Source organism: Triplophysa dalaica, chromosome 15, assembly GCF_015846415.1.
Source record: "Triplophysa dalaica isolate WHDGS20190420 chromosome 15, ASM1584641v1, whole genome shotgun sequence".
NCBI lineage: Eukaryota > Metazoa > Chordata > Actinopteri > Cypriniformes > Nemacheilidae > Triplophysa > Triplophysa dalaica.
In genome coordinates, this window is record NC_079556.1 from 15226600 (window position 1) to 15247699 (window position 21100).

At 39.1% G+C, this 21100-nt stretch overlaps 1 protein-coding gene and 1 long non-coding RNA gene across 4 annotated transcripts in view; one reads left to right on the forward strand and one right to left on the reverse strand.

Moving 5' to 3' along the window:
• Positions 1-21100, forward strand: part of rbks (ribokinase) — a 55870-nt gene that overhangs the window by 17585 nt on the left and 17185 nt on the right. For both annotated transcript variants that reach the window (XM_056768779.1, XM_056768780.1), the window contains exons 3-8: positions 1617-1749; positions 2380-2443; positions 2809-2871; positions 3746-3910; positions 14180-14271; positions 16027-16215. In XM_056768779.1, the coding sequence (XP_056624757.1) occupies positions 1617-1749; positions 2380-2443; positions 2809-2871; positions 3746-3910; positions 14180-14271; positions 16027-16215 (706 nt within the window). The remainder of the gene's footprint in view (positions 1-1616; positions 1750-2379; positions 2444-2808; positions 2872-3745; positions 3911-14179; positions 14272-16026; positions 16216-21100) is intronic.
• On the reverse strand, positions 4132-14167 carry LOC130437401 (uncharacterized). Of its 2 annotated transcripts, XR_008909177.1 has the most exons (5): positions 7219-14167; positions 6872-7103; positions 6668-6780; positions 6476-6571; positions 4132-6326 (listed from the first exon to the last, which is right to left on the reverse strand). It is a non-coding gene; the product is annotated as an uncharacterized LOC130437401 (long non-coding RNA). The 2 variants fall into 2 exon arrangements; XR_008909176.1 differs by having other exon boundaries at positions 6872-14167.

Genomic DNA, 21100 nt, shown 5'->3' on the forward strand with positions numbered 1-21100 from the left:
ATGCAGCAACAACACTTGTCAGCTTTATCTACAAATGAGTAATTTGAAATAAGGTTTTGGTGTACCATTGCTGTGTGACCTACACCCAGTCGTTTAATCCAATTGCTGTTAGATTAGACAATATCATTATAACAATATTTGGTCACACTTCAGTAAAGGGGGCAATTCTCGCTATTATCAAACCATTATCTACCACTTTTTCCCCAATAAACTCTTAATTTGTTGCTTATTATAAATTAGTAAGGTAGTTCTTAGGTTAAGGTATTGGGTAGGATTACGTATGTAGAATATAGTCATGCAAAATATGTGCTTTATAAGTACTAATAAACAGCCAATATGCCAATAATAGGCATGCTAATAACTACTAGTTAATAGTGAGGATTGAAGTTGTCACGGTTCTGCCTATCTTGGTTGATTAATTCCTGGTCTTGAGGCCGAACCAAAACAGAATCCTCTGTTTCATGTGGAGAGAGACGTTTGTTGACCTTTTGGCCTTCCATACTCTCCCCGAGTCTCGTCTGTGTTCCCGCCCTTTCGGTCTCATTAGCTTCCCCTTAGTGTTTGATCTGTGTCACCTGGTCCCTAATCAATTATCCTGTGTTTGTCTCCCTATTTATACCTCTCATGTTTCATTGTCCTGTGCTGGTTCGTTGCTTGTGCTTGTGCTTGTTCTTGTGCTTCGTCCTCGTCAGAGCTGTTACTAAGCTTACCCAGTCTTGCCTTGTTCCTGTTTCGCCGTTTCTATGAGTGTTAGTTTAGTGTTTTGTTTTATAGTTTAGTAAGTTAGTGTCCTTGTTAAAGTTTATTATTTATCTAGTCTTGTTTTCCCCATTGTGGGTTTTGTTTTGTCCTTTTGCCTTTTTGTCCTGTTTTTGTTAATAAATACTTGTTTTACCCCTACCATCTCGTCTCGTACTTTCCTACACTTGGGTTCTCTGTGCAAATCGTGACAGAAGTGTTATCCAATATTTTTTCTAGCTAATGAACATTAAACCACACTGTCAGACAGTTTCCAGTGGATAATGTTTGACTATAAATGGGTTTTAAAACAAGGGTTTTATGTCAGAATTAAAGACTGTATTGTTAGCGGTCGGAAAGCGGTGTGTTTAATGCAGGATGTTATGTAACGATTATTTAAATCTGAGCAAGCCGACAAAATACATGCTTTACATCCCGGACACGAGCACACCTTCATCCTTCAGAGAAAGTATCCAGCCTTTGCTGTCCTGTTTTGGAGAAAAGACATTCGGAATCAAAGCGAAAGCGGACAGCAGCAACATCTACATTCGTTTCTACATAGTCTGAATGTTTTCAGCTGAAGAAAGGAAGACATGCAAACATAGGAGGGCATGAGGATGAGTTAATTATGGTGTAAATTTCATTTTTGGGTGAACTATTCCTTAAACACTAGCAACCAATTAAAAATAGGTGACTGATTTTGAACCACAGACATAAATGATCCCTAAGATATTGTACCAAGTTAAAATAAAGTTTACCTTTACCACAGCTGTTTTACCTACCGTACTGCTGTAAGTACCGTTGACAGGTGGCACAAATTAAATGCATTGTAGTTGTAATTATTTTGAATTAATATTGTTTCATTGTGTCTCTATTAGCCAGGCACCTCGCCTTCCCAAGGCTGGAGAAACAATACATGGATACAAGTTTTTTATCGGTTTCGGTGGTAAAGGTGCAAATCAGTGTGTTCAAGCTGCAAGAATGGGGGCCAAGACTGCCATGGTGTGCAAGGTATCCCTTATTTAAAGAAATCTTGTCTACTATGTTTTAACTTTGTTAAAACCCTAAATAACTGAACATTGCCTAAAGTGAATGTACATTTAAAATGGTTCGGGTTGATACTGAGCAATTTATGTTTTTCAGTGTTAAACTGTGCGAGAGATTTTAACCAAGTAATAAAGCTTTTGTTGTGTTAGTGCAAAGACCCCAATCAATACCGAACCGTATGCAGTGTGCAAAAATAGACTCCCATGCTTGCAAAGAAAGATCACACTTCAAAGACAGAAGGCCAGGTAGTAAAGGGCCTTCTCTGCTGGGGCTTAGAACCCTATCCTTGGCATGTCTTTACCAAGCGTGGGATAAAAGCAGCCTCAGTAGGGAAGAAAGAAATCCTTTTGCCCCTTACCTTATACCATTGATCGTATCACAGAGAGGAAGAGAAGGAAAGACAGGGAGATAAAAGTCGTGTTTGTAGGGTGCTGGAGGCGTTTGTTTGGGGTTATATCTGGAAGGCTTGGCCCAACATAGCAATGCAGAACTTAGGCTGGTCAGCAAGCTGCTATAAAAAAGTTCTACTTTTATTTTCTATATTCCGTTTAGTCTGTTTCCCCAACATATGGTGAATGTTGCTTGTCTCTTTAGGTCGGCAAGGACTTTTTTGGGGACAACTACATTCAGAATTTCAAAAAGAATGGCGTATCAACTGGTAATGACCTTGTCAATGAGCTTTCTTGTCCTTTTTGCTCATGTTGATGTATATACAATAAACAGTGAACAAAAGTATAATTCATTTCTTTGTAAATCATACATAAAGATGTTGTTTTAAATTGTTACATTAAGTGACTAACACTTAAGAGAACACTTTGTAAACAATAATGTGTGTGGAGTAAATAAAGCCTCATCAGATTTCTCAGTACATTTCTCTATTTATGTTATAACTTACAACAGATGGGTTTGGATGTTAAATACCTGCATTTTGTAAACAAATAAAAAGATTTCTATTATCCAAGTTAATGTATTTCAAGCAATTGATCCTTTTCAAGATATTTATTGCTTTCTTTCTCTCTATAGCTTTTGCAAAGCAGACTGAAAAGGCTGCGACTGGTGCTGCCTCTATTATTGTAAATGACACAGGTAAAAACATTGATCCAGGTATGAACCCTGCTATATCTCTGGGTTTTTCAAGCCCCTAAGATGACATTAACATTACTAAGGACTCTTTTGAATAGACACTGATGGGTGAAAACCTCTTTACTTTTGTCCCCTCATCTATGCGGGGTAGTTTTAGCTAGTTCTGTTTAATGTAGCACTACCTGGACCTAAAGAAGGATGACATAACCAGCCTGCAAATGAATTCAAATATCATGGTTTAGTGACCCAGCGTAAGTGCTAAGCCTTGTAGAAATCCCTTAGTATCACTGAAAGCTGCCCATAAAGAGCACTGATTGGCATCACAATCACCATGACAACATCCAAACATGTTCCACGTGTCCCAGCTTCCAGTGTGAATATAAAAGCAAACAATTATCATGCAAGCTAACAAATAAGTTATAATGAGAAAAATGTTTGTTTGTATCTCTCGATGCTTTGGTTTTCGTTGAACCTGTGTCAGCTTATTTGTGTCCGTCTGTTTGGGGTGCAACAGCAAGAGAATTTACTACAGTGTATGAGTTCATTCACATGTTCCTATGACTTAATATTTGTGCTTCGATACATGTAATTTATAAATACTAATTTTTTTAACAATTTAGGGTAATAATTTCAACAAAGTTGAATAAGAAACTAAAGCAGGAGAGGGTCAATTTTGCTTTTATGCTGGTTTGTTGAAATACAATGTATTTTCAATTGGCAATGATCATGACACATTTGTTGACATTGCCTTTTGGGGTAATCAACAGCTAACGACTAATGTTGTCAATCAAGCATGAACTGTGTTTAACAATATTGGAATATTTTCTTAAAAAATTGGACCTACAAGTTTATAACTTTTAGCTTGTTAAATGAACAGGGGAGAACGCCATTGTGATTGTGGCTGGTGCTAACATGCTGCTGGGCCAGGAGGAGCTGCAACACACACAATCTGCCATCAGTAGGGCCAAGGTGCTGATCTGCCAGCTCGAAATTAATCCAGATGCCTCACTATATGCCTTGAGAATGGCAAAGGAAAACCACGGTCAGTCAAACTCTTAAACTGAATGTCTCAATTTATCTGATTTTCTCAGTTCGCTTGCTGTTTCTTCCAACCTTTGGAGTCTACCCACTGTGATGATCTTGGGTTTTATGATATCTTTCGTTCTCATTTTTTCTCTTCTCGAGTGCTACTGCATGTCCTATGACCTATTAACATTTTTTTTTCTCTTCCAAACTCAATAGTTATATTTCTCTTATTTTTAGGTATGTATCTTATTCCCATGTCCTAAAAAATTGTGCACTGACTAGGAATAATTGGTGACTGTAAACCACCACCCTTGGAAAAAAGACACAACCAACTGTGTCTCAGATACTGTATCATTACCATCTTGTATGGTCCCCCTGATCAAAGACAACCTGTACCCTCATCATGGAGATGAACAAGCTTCATCCACAGATGGGTGACACAGATGGAGACCCCCCCCTTTCCCCACACCAATGCTCCCCGACAATCACCATCTAAGAACTGCCCTGATACATGCTGCTTTGCCTGTTACCAGACCATATAAAGTGTTAAGAGACAGGCCATTAGCCTAAATTATCCGCCTATCACTTGTGATGAATTAATCAGACAATGACGTGCACAAATAGCACTTAGCCAGAGATCAAGGCTTGAATTACGCACATTCCACCTCCACAGTCTTAATGGAGAAGAATCAGATGCCCATTTTCCTAACCATATTTTCAAGTAGCTTTTTGGTTGCATATCAAAGTTAAGACTGGCTGCTCCTGTGAGGGACTGTACAGTTTTTAAAAGACAAGCTCCAAAATATGGACGACTTATCTCAAGCAAATAGATAACAAGGATTCACCATCAATTAGTCTGAATATGCTCAGAGTCTGATACGTATGAATTCATTTGTTTCCAAAAAAAGGTAAAACAATACAGCCTGACCCTGCGTTCCCTCTGACTCTCTCGTTATCTCTCCTTACATCGTAGACAGTAGCGGCTTGCTAGGTAGGCAGTTCTCTCTCTCTCTGCCTGCATTTTCTAGCATACCTGTCAGATCTCCCGTTTTTCACACCCATTTGCCGCCAACTGTTTTGTTATTTCTCCCCTGAAACTCTATTTCAGATTCACGAATGGACCGACGTAGACCCTGAACAGCTCGTTTGTAAAATGTCCCTGAATTGTCAAAACACCTCTCAAATGCTTGTTACTTAATCAAACCCAGTACGATTTTTTTATGAAAGATTAAAATGACGGTGGCAGTGTGTAAATGTGATTGACACAACTAGAGGTTGTATTTATTTTTCAACATGCAAAAATTTTGGACACAAATTTTGGACTCTTACATACCTGTATAAATTTCTTTGTTTGGTTAAACACAAAGAAAGATATTTGGACGAATGCTTGTAACCTAAGAGTTCTTGGTTTCAGGGATTGTGTGAGAGAACCCAAGTAGAGGCAGCGATGAAGGGGTTACAATAATAATTTATTAAACACAAAACACCCACTATGGGCAAAACTATAACAAAACAAGAATTCAAACAAAAACTTCCCGCGAGGGGGCAAGATAAACAAGGTCCAATAATAATATGAATAATATAAATAATATATCCACAAACTTGACGGTCACAGGAAACAGGAACAAGGCAAGAGACAAAGCAATGAGCAAACACGCAAACGAAGAGCACAGGCCAATAGACATGAGGGGATTATAAAGGGGAACTAACAAGGGAAGATAACAATGGGCAGGTGTGGGTAATGAGACACAGGTGGAAAGCTAAACGAGGGGCGGGGCCAAATACGAGACCGGAGAGAATGCATATTATGTCTTGACCGACAATAATATGTTTCTCTCTGCCATGACTCTGCCACAAGAAATTCATGATGGAAACAGAATTATGACTAGGGTTGGGTATCGTTTGTGTTTTATCGATTCCGATTCTGCTTGTCGATTACGATTCTTTTCGATCCCCAGTTTCGATTCCAATGTAATTTTTTTTAAAAATAGCAAAAGCCAAACATTTATATATCAAACATGTTTATTTTCTGTGCCATTAGTTTTTCATACAGTTTTCACCAGTGCTTAACAATTTTTATTCAGAAAAATCAACATATCAGCCTTTTCCGGGAGTATACGAGATCTTTCTGGGCAAATAGTGTCTCCAGCAGTGGAAAAAATCCTTTCACTTGGGGTTGAAGAGGCCTGCACACATAAATATGAAGAGGCAAGATCTGACAGGAAAGGATATGCGTTTTTCTGTTTCCACCACCAGGCAGCAGGGTCGTCAAATGTCATTGTAGGTGGAATGTCTTGGTACATCTTTATCTCTGCATCCACTTTGTTGTCAAAGGACAATGTTGAGCTCTCTGTGGATTTCATTTTCAATTCATCATCTGCTGCAAATAGCTCCCCCAATGGGGATATTATGGCTCTTTTGCAGGGAGGTGGCTACAGAGAGAGTAGGGTTATTACTAATAACAATAAGAGGATACTTAAGAAAATAATCATACATTCACAGTTAAATTATTGATTTTAGTTAATAAATAGAATTTTAGCTATTTTTTACTATATAGTTGCATTATAATCCTCTTCCTCACTTTCCCCTCTGTCTGTGATGTCATTATTTCTTTGTTTTCTTCTCTCCTCTCCTCATTTGACTGCATTGTAGTCCCTTCTTCACAATCCACTTTTGGCTAGAGACAGTGCAATTAAGATTTAGACAGGTAGGTATTTTGTCATAATTGAGGATATAAGACGAACACATTTTGTTTATATACATAAATATTCACCTGTGTAGACTCAGATTAGATTTGCTGCCATAAGCTTTTCTAGTATGCGGATCCAGACTGCTGTCTTCAACTGCTGTCTTCAACTCCTCAAGAAAGCTTCTGATGTCATCCCTCTTTAAAACAAATATTTATTAAAAACAACAAAGATATCAAGCAAGCATATTATTATTCATTTCTCTTTCCTTCTTTAAAAATCTTATTTACCTGGTATCGCTTAGACAGGTTTTGCCAGACAGCCTGCTTAATGCTGGACACAAACACTGTGTCGTCCTCTACAACTGGGAAGTGTTTCACAAGCTTTTGAAGAATTAGTAGGACCTGACCACATTTAGGGCTCTTTTCAGAAGAAACACAGAGTGTAGATGTGTATAAAATTCTCATCAGATGTACAAAGTCTTCTCCCTTTCTGAAATCTTCTTCAGTCAGCCGAGCAAGTCTGTTTTATAAAGACAACATTTTTTTATGTTACATGACAAAGCAGCTTAGGAAAGTTTTCACCTTTATAATCATATCACTCATAGCAAAGAACTATGCAAACTCTTTTTACTTACCGGTCTCTATCTATTGGCTTCCTCATACGCTGATCCAAGCTGGCTGCCTGAATAGCATGGTACTGCTCCAGGAACTGTTCTATCAAGTAGACTTTTTTAAACAAATGTTAAACTTCATAAAATTCTCTTTACATACTATATAATTTTTTATAATAATAACAGTGCTGGTAAAGAGAGGAACTCTTACTTAGGTTTTTCCCGGAGTACAGTCTTTGCCATAGATGACCTCTTCATCCAAATAACAACGTTCCGGATCTTTGCCGTCCAATTTGCCACTGATGCCACTGAATGGGCACTCTGAGCTCCAAGATTAAGTGTATGGGAAAAGCAACCTAGCTTTATGAATTGTGCAATTGCTTTATGAACCTTTTTATATTGCCACATCCATGTTGGCAGCATTATCAACAGTGACAGCAACATTTTGTGGCGATGTCGCCGTACTAGTGCCGGCTAATGGGCAATCGGCACTTGGTCTGTGCATTGAATCAAACATGGTGCATTCTTTTAATTCGACACGGTAAACCAACCGCAGATGCTTAGGCACGTTGGTCATGACGCCTTTCTTGCAACATATTCGTTTATTACAATAATTACACTTAGCTTTGTCTTCGGTCTTCACAAAATGAAGCCACACTTTTGAGCACGTCCATCTTCTAAACTGATATTTAGATTACCGCGGAAGGTCCTGGCAGATTTTCAGGTGAAAAAAGCCGCACAACATCCTATGCCAGCAGTCAGAAACTGTCAAAGCGGATTCCAGCAGCTACAACACATCTGCTACTGCCAGCATCCGAGCCTACATCAGACGACAGAACAGGCCGAAAGGGAAGAAGGCTTCAAAGCAAAACTATTCTCCCTAAGAAATCCATATCACACTTTGAATCATAACCTAAGCACTACAGCCTTTTTACTCCACGATCACCTGATATCTGCGGAACTCAGCCCATAAGGCCCATAGAGAACATAGCGCTGCCTCCATAAAAACTGTAAATCCTGCCTATCTCTGCACATCACAAATAACTGACTATGGTGGGTGCGCCACAATAGCAGATCTTCAGCAGAGACTCATCAGATATTACAGCCTGCCGGGAACAGCCAAGCACCAGACAGGATGACCTGAGACAACATGGAGCTGACCACTTATGTTGGACTCGAAAGAAAGTGCCCCGTGGAAACACAGCTGGCAACCTAGGAGCCACTCCCCAGTACCGGCCCAACAGTCATCAAGGAATTCATCTCAACACTATGGATGACACCTGTCCAGAGAGCAAAAGAACAGTGCAACTACGTCTGAGACAGCAGAGATCCTTGGGACATCAAATGAGCTGATTCCACAAGAAACAGGAGGACAGGAGGATTTGAAAATCCAAATCAGACTCTTTTTGACCACGAGTGGGAATGAAACAAACAACCCTGTTGAATGCCCTCCTACTGAGAAAAACGCCCAGATCTCTGCAACCTGCTGGTAGACCACAGAGACAGTCATCCTAACACAAGATGAACATCCCGACCGCATCTCAGCAGACGGCTGACTACCCAGAACAAGCCGAGACACACACACGTTGCCATCAACTGAAGTATGACTGAAACAAGAAGTTCCCACACACCTGATCAGCTCCACAAGCATGTACAGATGGATACATGCCCTCGCTTCACCAGGAAAGACCTGCGGAACTGAATTTGAGCCTCTAAGAGACTTTAAGCATTACAATTACAAAAAAGCTTCCACTTTCCAGCCAGCCTACTCGTCTGTAATGCATTGCCAAGTCACAAAAGTGAGGCATGACATCACAGCTGGTCGCGAGAGCTCAGTCTCAAGGTCGAACCAGCCGATGACCCAAACGTTTCCCGCCCTTACATTCCAGAGGCACATCACCAAGTGACATGATGATAGCAGGCACCCTACAGGAACTATGGGCAGATATATCAGTCTTCATGTTTACACTGTTCACACACTCTCTACAACAACACCGGCATCAGACATTTCCACTTCTGTCAAGTTTCCATTCGACTCATGCATGTCAAGAACGGCAACGGCCCAGGACACCTGTGCCTTGAACTTGAAAGGGAATAACCAATGCTGAACCTGCTACTTCCTGGTTCTCGCAAATTATGCAGAACTAATGTCAACTATGTGGCCCCACTCACAAAACCACATGACATTACATCCCAAGCTAGCTGCATCCTGGGCTACACAGAACACCACCTACAAGGTTCATGAACTGTTAAAAAGAACGGCCTACTCATGTAAATCAGCGCTCAAGACGGTGCCATGTACACACCAAATGGTTGTAAAAATGATTTACCCTTGCTGAACGGAGATCCATTTGAAAGCTGGACTTGCCGAACACTGCCTTAAAACTTGTCTACACTGACAGTGTGACCAGACCGAAAGGGGGGTAGCCAAGCACCAGCAGAATATGGCACTTATCACAGCCTGAGGTCAGATGGCACCACCACAACATCGCGAGGGCCAGCCAAGAGACCTCAACCTTGTCACGCCCTACACCGCTCACCAGTACTTCAATGAAAGACACCGGAGTGTGACACCTGCCTTTGCCCAGCAATCACTGCGATTGTGATGGCCAGAAAGCATGCTGCACCCTGCAAAATTCACAAGAGGAACAAGATTTGGTTTCATAACTTTGCCTTGCCACGTGAGCTAGGTTAGCTAGAGACTAGAGACTTTGTGGAGACTGGAAACACCCTAACCAACAGGTGCAGGGGTTCTCTCCCTTGACGTCTAAGCAGGATGGAAAAGATGACAGGTACCTAAGTTGAAAGATTGCCGGAGCACTCGGGAGCATTCTCAGCCTGTATGTTGAGATGCTGTGGACCAATAGGAACCTCCAGGGACCCCGCTATCATGATCCAACTATCCATCGTCAGCTGAAGTTTACATTCGCACTTCCATAAGGCGGGATGTAGTGACTGGATCATTGAAAGGGAAGCCATAAACTCCCTCACTCCCTTTTGTCCTGGTTTCTAGAAACCATCATCAAAAAAACATAGCAAAACCTGGCTCCAGGGGTCTGGTTTTAGGTTTTGAACTCCCACCGAGAGTGTGATAACTCTTTGGTTTCTCTGTAGGATATTTACGACTCCTAAGCTTCAACGCATTGGTGAGAAGTCTCTGTCTCATCTATAACTTAACATGTGAGGCTAACAAGAGAAACTTCTCTAACAAATAGCAACTTATGTGATTTAAACTATCCTTTTCTTTAAATGTATCTAAATGTCTAGGTTGTGTGTTGGCACTCGTGCCATTTCCAATAGCCTGTAACGGTTAGATATACAAGTTTTGATTTAGGGTTACTTCGATGTATTCATACGTTGGGATGATTCACAGCTCAAAGCTTAGCATGTTTCCTATGTAACTACTTCTCTCTTCATTCACTATATGATGAGCTATGTTATAAAAACATAGCATGCACCATACTATGTCCATAACTAAGTTTCAGTATTAAATGCAAACTGACCATACTGTAAGAGCTATGCAAATGAGGCGCCATGAGAAACAAAGGAAATTTCTCTGGCCCACTTATCACTTTCTTGGCATTGGCCCGCAGGCCACCTGGGGGCAGGGCAGGTATGCATTTAAAAACACCATCACCGATCCACTTCGGGGAAATTTGGGAATTGGAGGAAAAAGAAAGAGAACACGGAGGACAATCCAAGGGCTAACGGCTGCCCTCTGGGGAGTCCGATAAGGCCATGGAACTTCGGACTCGGAACCTAAACTCACCATTTCAAGAGGACTGCATTCTGAAACCATTCAAGATTTCCATCCACGCGCATACGGATATTGCACCGAGATAGCAAGTATCCGATTATATATATAGAATAGCTGCGTTAAGAGCATGCCTCTTTGTTAAAGATGATTGTGGCAAGGGGGGCGTGGTTCAGCGCAGTCTGCGCCGAGAGGGAGACACGGGAGAAGAACAGTGAGTAAGCAGATCAACAGCTTATTGAAAACACCGGCTTCTCATTCTAGTACTTGGCAAGTAGACGCTTTAAAGCTCAACGGAGGAGACGGAAGAGGAGAGAGAGACCGGCTGGGAAACGGATGTGTGCGGCTCCAACAAGACGTTGCGTCCAGGATTACAAGAAAGAATCGTCAACTGAAAAGAGTTGTTTGAATGTTTAGTTGATGGGAAGTTGAAACCATGAAGTCTTTGAAAATAAAAGAAGAATCTTATGTTTCCCAGCCACGCCAACCCCGCCTCCTTTCTTCCTTCTAAGCAAACTTTGTTACAATGATTTTATTGGTTTTCAGACATGTTTTACATGCCCTCTCACTCACTCTCTCTCTCTGCACTTCCTAGTGCGTTGTGTTTCATGTATTTATTTGTATTTAACCGATTGTCATTATGTTTACCATGTAGAGTAGAGTTTATTAAAAAAACCATAAAGGCATTTTTTGTGATGGGTTTTCTGTGCTCACGCTCACAAACTGGTCACTTAAACTGTGTTTCGATCTATGCTACCTCTGCTCTTAATTCTGTTTGGTAAGGTCACGTTACTTATGGTCATGAGATAACATTAGTGTATAAAATCATTGATGCATTTGCTGGACGAATACATATAGGATTTTTATCACTACACCTCTAATCAGAAATTGTAAAATATGTATGTGTAATGACGATTATTATACATATTTTCCTTTGAGCTAAACTAATTCCTTGACTGAAATTGACGTTTTAAATAACTCATTTCATAGATGCGATCTTGATAGATCTGTTGGAGAATCATATTTGGCGAGTTAAACTCATCCTTATTTTAACATGCAGCTAAAATCGCTACATCAGTCAGATACAGAGCAATGCTGGAACTACAGATCAACTGCCAAGGTAGTTAGAGTATATCTACAAAAAATATTCATGTAGTCTCAACACAAAGTAAGTAATTAAACTTAATTTGACCAATTTAAATGTGTTTGCCGTACTAAAATTGAGTTGGATTGTAATAAGGTTCAATAAAAGGAAGGCAGGAGACGGAACCGGCGAACATTTAAATAATGTTTTAATAAAATAAACAAACAAATACAGGAAGTAAAATACCTCTTGGTCGACTATAGGCCAAAAGAACATACATACAAACAAAGTAAAAAGACAGCCAGCAGGCCCTCACGGACGACTGCCGGCAAATAAAACAAACCACAACTAAAATCCAGGCCTTGTCCTCTCTCGTCAGCAGTCCCGTCGCTCGTCCTCTTATGCTCAAGTTTATTTTATTTATTTATATAGCAATTTTCACAATGTGCATTGTTCCAAAACAGCTTTATAGGGGCAAACAGAAAAAAAACAAAAATGGTAAAACACAGCACAGTGCATGGTGTTTATAGAACAAGCAAGATCATTCTACTTAATATCTAATTAATAAATAAATAAATAGATGCAGTCTCCCGGTGAGCAAGCCAACACTACCCTGCTGTGACGAGGAACCCAAACTTCAATGATTGATTAATGGATAAAAAAAACTCAGGAGAAACCAGGCTCAGCCGGGAGGGCCAGACCCCCTCTGACGTATCGTAGCTGCACTCAGTGACCCCCACCAAAAGCCACCAAGCAAATATACTAGAGGAAGAGGGAGAGCATACCATATGCAACCCAGAAAGTCCCACTCACCGAAAATCGTGCAGGTTCAACCAGGTCCCACTCCACGATCGACACCAGAAAACAGAGGAACAACCAGGGAAAATAGTAATGGCATGTTGTAGCTTTATTCCTCTGTTGTCCGACATCGACCACAAAACAAGGCCAAACCGGACCCACACAGCTCCAGCAGATGAATCCCCACAACCAATCTCCTCTGTGAGATATGCCCTGCCTCACGGCTCCCGTCACGTCTTCCTGACCACATGGATTTACTTAAAGAGTACATAACTTGATATCATGAAAATTACATTTCATGCAATGAGTAATGTTGTTTTTGTTAAAGACAGGAACATAATTATATTAAGTATATTTTTATCATTTATATTCATAAAATCTACTAAGGCACATACTCTTATTTCAGTGTATGAGATCCCAAGTTAAGTCGTAAGAAAATAAACTCTCTGTTAAACGTCCCTGAACTGTAAATATAATAACTAGAATTTTCTTCTCAAAGGTTGTCCTCACATGTATTTATTTTATTTTTTATTTTAAGTCAAAGACATTTAACATGACTCATTCATTCATTCTTTACAGCGTAGTTTTTCGGCTTGTTTTTTTCCCATATTTCTTCTAGTCTATATTTATAGTTATCCACTTCACACACAAACTAAATTCATTAAGAAAGGATTGCATCCGCATTTTTATTTACATGCTGTGCCTGTATTATTTTGCCCTCTTTTACTTCCGGGTGAATAAAAAGAACCAGGCAAATACTGTTAAATTATTTGAATATGTTGCAATCTATAATGAACATACAGAAAGCTGTGCTTGTACTGAGATACCTGGCAAAAACTCGAAACAATTCTCATTATATTTTAAAATACACTTTTTTATGTATACTTGTCTTTTACTATATTTATACTTGATAAATTACGACAAGTTAAAGATTCCCGTCTCTTAAAGTGGAAGTAAGGAGATTGTCTCTTGGTTATAGTCACTTCTTATGTGGTTTGGTTTACCCACCATTTAAGGTTAGACAGAGGTAATGGGGAGGTAAAAAAAGGGAACTGATGGGTTTGGATTGACGTTGTTTAAGAAAAATATTGTGTTAAGACAGGACCAGAATTTGCTTGTAAATCTCATTTATGCAAGAAGCGCAAAGGGCGAGTTTCACAATGACTGCTATCTGACGTCAACTGTGGTGTGATGGTATGATGGTATGCTTCTGTGTACTGATTTAAATATTGTTTCCTTTGTAACTGATAACAATATTTTGTTATCATAGAAATGCTAAGTCTTTCCACTTACATGTGGTGTTTGTGTTTTTGGCTTTAAAATATTAATAGTTTTTATATTTCTTACAGTGAAGACCATTTTTAATCCAGCTCCTGCTATTGTGGACTTGCATTCTGATTTCTACAAAGCATCTGATATTTTCTGCTGCAATGTGTCAGAGGTAAAAAACACAATTTCAGTTGCATAACACTGGAATAAAAGAAGGTTTAAAAAATATACATTTCACTTTTAACGTTTTTCACTATGAAACTTGTAAAAGCTATTTATTAGCAGCCTTAGTTGTTTTCAAAATAAAGGATCTAAGAATTAAATTAATCTTGACCTCAAAAAGCAAAGTGACAACATTCAACAGTTGGGCCTTTCTTGCCTGTATGTCTGCAGGTTTGTTGAAGTAGATCAAATTGAAAAACTAAATTATCCAACCTGGTCATGAACATTAACAAAACACAGCCCAAATGTTGTCTACTAGAAATTATGGGGTTGACTGCTGTGTCTTACTGTAACTGTGATGTTTGGAGCCACCCTCTCTTACATCCCGACAAGGCAAGATGACAGATGAGGGTTTGGATTGATGGGAAACAGTAAAGTTAAAGGAGCCTCGACAAAGCAGGCTGATGCACAGATGGTGTGTAAGAGTGGCCTGAGGCAAATTCTCCAGAGTGACTAAAAGTTTAATTGACCAGGGCCACTTTGATGTGGGTGGGTGGTAGGGGGGGAAATGTGCAGGTGTGACTTAAAAGTGAGAGGCTAGTACAAGTCAACCCCTAGACATAGCCTCCACGTCAGCCCATGTATTTGTGTACACATTTGGCTGTAACCCGTCAACTTCTGTCGCGAGATTGAACAATGATTCATCTGTAGTTTACAGATGCAGATTACATTGATGAGTAATGCTTGTGCTTTTCTGTTTTGGCAGGAAAGATTTGTGGTAAGGCTTGAAGTACACAAATATAAAGGGAATACTTGTTGCCCAATAGTTTTCAACAATGTTTTTATATGATAGTTCTTTTAAATATAAACAAAGTTTACTTTTATTCCAAGCCAAAAATACATGCCTTAAAAAAACTAAAGTAATTAATAATTTAATGTATTTTCTATGACCGTGGTGATACCATACATAACCACTGTCACTGTAAACAAAAAATATAAACTTTTATATTACAATACTGGCGAGTTGAAAATAATTGGAAAATGATTGCAAAATATTGTCAATATTGCAAAACATTATATTTCGTAATGCATTTAGTGTGTTTGTAATGTTTGATACAAGAAACAACTTTTTTTATGCAACACTTCTGCATTTTTCCGTACGAATGTATATACATTCTGTTATCTTATTAAAGGGATTATTTACCCAAAAATGAAAATTCTGTCACCACTATTTCACCCTCAGATTGTTTCAAACCTGTATAAATGTATTTTTGCTCTGCTGAACACAATTGAAGATATTTTGAAGAATATCAGTAACCAAACTTTGTAGGGAAACAGACCAAAGTTGGGAAAATAAATACTATTCGAGTCAATTGGGGATGAGATCTGTTTGGTTATTGACATTCGTCCAAGTATCTTCCTCCTGTATACCGGTTTGTAACAATCTGAGGGTGAGTAAATGATGAAAGAATTTTCATTTTTGGGTGAACTATACCTTTAAAAGCAAAATAACATTTGCAACTTTGTCGTTATCATTGTATATCAGAATGTTTTATCAAAATATGTTATATGCCTATGGTCAATTTAGAGCTGTAATATACAGTATTAAATCAGTATACAGAAATAATGTATTCCTTCTAACAGTGCTGCAGATTTTTTTAGAATACAAACATAATGTTTTAACATATTCGCATATTAACTTATAACATTGCTGTTACTTGGGGCTGTTTGCTCGTCTTACATAGTTTTGTGTTTGTCCTTACAGGCAGAGCTGCTAACAGGGATGCCTGTTTCCTCAGTGGAAGATGCCTGTCGAGTAGGCTTGGATTTGCTAGAAAAAGGTTGTGGTTCAGTCATTGTCTCCATGGGGCCACAGGGCTGTGTGGTATGTCAGTCCGTAAATGTGGCCCCCAAACTAGTCCCCACCATCACTGTCACTGCTGTGGACACTACGGTAAGACTTTGTTCCTACACCATCAACTTTTTGGTAGAATAACATTGCAACAATATTTTAGTTGTTCGGTTCCTACAAGACTTTTGCAGTGGATCAGTGACACATTTAAGTAAAGTGCTCTTTAGGCACAGAAACACATTACTATTTTTGTCTGTTTTGTCTGACACACCCTTCTCGGTCTTCATTTCCATTACTCACAAACTGATGAGATAAATGAGGTTTGTTTGATACGGAAAACATCCAAAATAGGTGAATGCTTGTGTGCCTCCAGGAACAGGATTATAAAACACTTTTGGTAATAGAAAAAAGTAATACTGTAATAAAAAGTCACATAAAAAACTTAACACACTGTACACAAATCTTACTTGTTATGGAGCCAATCGAAGTGTTCATGCCATTGTGGCATACTGACTTATCCACAGCAGTTATATTTGGCACTTGGAGACTATGACTCATCACATACAAGTTGACTTTCTAGGTAGGTTCTTTAACCATTTGGACGTAGGTAGGTACTTTGTTTAAACAACATATTCCATTAAAGATTGTTTATCATAGGCAGTTTCATATTAATATTGAGTGCCTATACAATAGTATTGCATACATTTTATCTTCGAAGAGTATTTAGTTTGATTACATTTATAAAAGAGAGATACAGCTGAACGATTATTTCTGGAAAAACACTAGCTGCTAGAGGTGGGACTAGTGGGGAGAGTGGGATGGATCTACAGCACGAGCAAGCAACACATCATCACATTAATCCCTTCGTGTTTTATACATTATGCACATACACGCCGATTGCCAACAAAACACAGACGTATGACTTAATTTGTCTAACCGCGTGCAGTTGATGTAACGAGTTGCAACGCAGCCCATCTTGAGGCAGCAAAGAATTCTTGATGGTAAGCGGGTCTCACTCGTCGGTTGGCTCTTTCTTTTGCCTTGCCGTGCTTTTCCGGGAGGATGGCCAATAAAAGGAACAGGATCTCTGTGACGACACAGGGATAATATTTCATGCTACTTCAGTCATCTGAGTGAAGTTTTGAGTCAGGTCTATAAGCACTCTCGTATGTGATTTATACATGTTTTTTAGATTTAGCAGTATGTACAGATGACAGTAGCTTGACAGTAACATCTATAAAAATAAATTTGGCCTTAACATTTGGATATGTTTCATAAGCCCTATGAGGAGGTTACAACTGTTCTCACACAACGGTTGTGATTTTATGTACTGATTCAGATGGGACAATATCTCTTGGGCGCTGCAGAAGATCACTTGCTCTACATATGTGCATTGTGTATAGTCATATGACCCAACAACAGCAGCCTGCTTATAATAAACCCACACAAATGAAGTAAGCATGATTATTTAATATAATATTTAATATATACGAATGTTAGAAAGTACTTACGTCAGGTCACAGTGGCTAAAACATGTTGAGAAGCGCATTTTGAAAAGATATTGTAAAAAGTCACAGACATTCGCATTCGGACGGGATTAGATTTCTGAGTTTGGAGAAAAACAGTGGGTAAAGAAAAAAAACTGATTGGGCACTCACACAGGATTAAAATCCCAGAGTACGTTTGAGAAACACAAATTTCTCAAACCTCCTCGGTCTCGTCCGACTAGGGCTATAGTTGTACACCATCATTTAACTTTAATCTTTGGCTTGGGAAAGTCCAGTCCAGGTGAAAGTTTATTTTTGGAAATAGTTTTTGACTGAAATAGAAATTCAGTCTAACTTTCTACATAGATGTTAAATACAGCTACTAAATTGCCTCAAATGTCCATGAGTTTGACAACAACCCCATGTTTGTTGTTGATGTGGTTCCTATGGTTTCTCTACTGATTGTAATCTCTGAAGAGGCTAACTCGGTTCATACTTGGATTCTGAATTTCTGCCGAGATACCCTTACATTTTCTGTTTGTTTTACGGCAAATCTCTCATATATTGTGTTTTATGGAGAACAACATGACTAATTAACTGTCAATTATTTGAATTAATAGTCATATATTTGAACATGTCAGAAAAATATATTTATTATGTCCGTAAACAAATTCTGAATTCTTCACCTATCTGTAGTAGTGTGACCAACATTTAACTTCAGCAGCTGCAATCAGCGTATGCAGTAGCAAAATTGTAAGAACATTGCAGCAAAAGTGCCAGACACATAATATTTATATTTTAATATTTCTTACATTTCATCCAAGTAGTTCACAGACTCAAGTAGTTACTGAAAACACGAAGACAACTGAAGCCTAAAATTGACATTACATCATGCCTGTCATTAATTGTGATTATTGTATATAAGGTAAAAATGTATTATGGGTCCAGAGTAATAAAATATTTAAGTATGTTTTTAATTGTGATGAATGATTAAAGTCATTAACACAGACACAGAGTACCTCATATTATGTCCAGTCTTATTGGGGTAGGTTCTCCCAAGCCCACTGCTTTCTCTGGGTGACTCAGTGCTTAGCAATGATCCACTCAGCGGGTGTCCGCATGGCTGTGGTCTCCACGTGGCCAACAGCCCCTTCCCGCACACTTTGATGACCCATAAATCCTGAGTTGTTTAACTGTTTCAGATGCCCTGATCCCACTTCCAGTAACTCTGTACTTTTCCCCACTTGTTAGAAGTGGAGGAGGAAGGGAGGCAAGTTCCAGATTTTATCTCACTGGCTAGACATGAGCAGGGCATGTTTCCATCTGTTTATTTTCAAAGTATATTGGGAAATCACTCTTTAAAAGAAACATGTTTCCCCCTGTTATTGGGACTGCCTGAGGACAAAAAAAGTAACTTCAGCAGTATGTGGTGACTGTTTATTTGTAAGGACTGCTGTATGTTTAACCTCAACGCGAAGAATTGTTAATCATGCTTCTCTCTGAACTAGTGTTACATTTGTTAACGAAGATAATGATGAAAAATATTTGTCAACGACTGATTTCCCAGAATGAAGACGAGATGATGAATAGGTGAAAAGTAAGCCTACTATGGGTATGAAAGGTTAAAAATGTTTATATTTTCTGCCTAGTGGGTGACTTAATTTGTGCAACCATACACCAATGCTCTCGCTGTGGAAGCGAAGTTGAGCATCTCAAGTCAATAAACAAGTTAGAGTTTTGCGATGTTCAGCCGGGCTGTGTTCTCTCCTGAGCTGCTCAAGCCGTGTTATCTCCACTAAGTTACATTGTTTGTTTTTTGTGATTGTGGTTTCTGAATAAAGATATCCCATCTTGTGGAAACCGTGAGTACGTTCGATACTACGTTACGAAGGTTCTCCTATATGGTCATTCACCTTGTTTCCGGGTAATTGTCAATATTTTGCGGGCATCAGGAAGACGCTAGTAATTTGCGGTAGAATTTCAGAGAAAAATTAGCGCAGGGTAGTGATGCTGCAAAACTGCATGTTGGACGGATCAACTGATAAAAATGTGTGCTGCCGCAAGCTGTTAGTAAATCTGGCCCTAAGTCGACTTAACGAAACAAAAATAGGACAAGGATGACTAAAGATAAACAGTATATTAGTCGTGGGACTAAAACGAAGACTCAAATAAAAATAGCTGACAACATTAACACTACTCTGAACATAGTGTTATGAGTCACAAGGTTCAGTGATGCTTTGCACTTTCGCCTCCATTGGGTTTTTTTGTACCGTCACCAAATTACAGGACTTAATGAGCACTGTATTAACCAAAACGTATATGGAATCAGTTGGCTGTATGTATTAAATTTTTCTGTATATGGTGACACATGTACATGACGCATGTACGCGTGCTGCCCACATTACATGTTTTTAATGGTGACAGCTGAACTTTAGGTAGGAATTAAAACAGAATTACGTCAGGCTTTCAGTTGCGTGCTCAAACCTAACCAAACCACGCTGAGCCCACCTCGTCAAAGCGGCCAAGGGCTCGCTTAGCGAACTGTGCTCTGTTATGCTCATCATCAAGGAATTCAAACAGTAATCAATCTCAAGTTTAAAGGTTCTGTGTGCAAGTTTCAGAGGCCACTATTGGCGATGTAGGAAATTGCAACCTACAGCTCCGATACCCCCCTCTCCCTCCCATTAGAGAAGCTACAGTTGGCGTCACAGGACAAAAGGGTTCCGTAAATGAAGGGGCCATTATCGGTGGTGTTGATAATTGCAATCTACGTCTCAAAGGCGAACAACAGACTGAAGTTACGGACACAGGACAGAGATTTTGTCGTTTGAGACAGCAGGGAGTAACCTTTGCAAGTCAAGTGACGAGGTTTATTTAGAAAGAAAAGTAAATAAATTAAATTGACTTAATTCATTATTTACTCTAATCGTCATAGTGAATATTATTGTTACTTGTTTAGCATTGTGTAAGTGATGTATTCGCTTATTTTGCATAGCATTTTTTGGCACGGTAACTTGGTTCGTAATTTATTGCCTATTGAACCCGCTTGCTAATGCTAAAGGCGTGTAATCTAACCGCGAAAGTCTTTGCAGACGTTTGGCATCACCCCAATTGATCAATTGTATCTTCTCAAAACTTCGTTGACACTGTATTGCTGATAAACTATGCAACTTGGAAGTTTGGATTTTATCCTATCAATTATTAAATTACACATTTGTATGCACAGAAGCTAAGCAGCATTATAATATAATTTACACCCGATTTATGCAAATTATGATTGTAAAAATGATTTCTAACTTGATTTGCACACGGCCATGCAAAAAGGAATTATAGTACAATTACAAAGTGCTAAAAACAAGGAAAAACTCACTTGATGCTCATGCTCATCTATTAGCTAAAGCTATCAAACAAACAGTTCACTTATATAGCGGAAATTAGACAAACTTACCGGTCCAGCAGAAAGTTGGCAACTTCGGCGTCGCTTAGCAAACCCTTGTCCT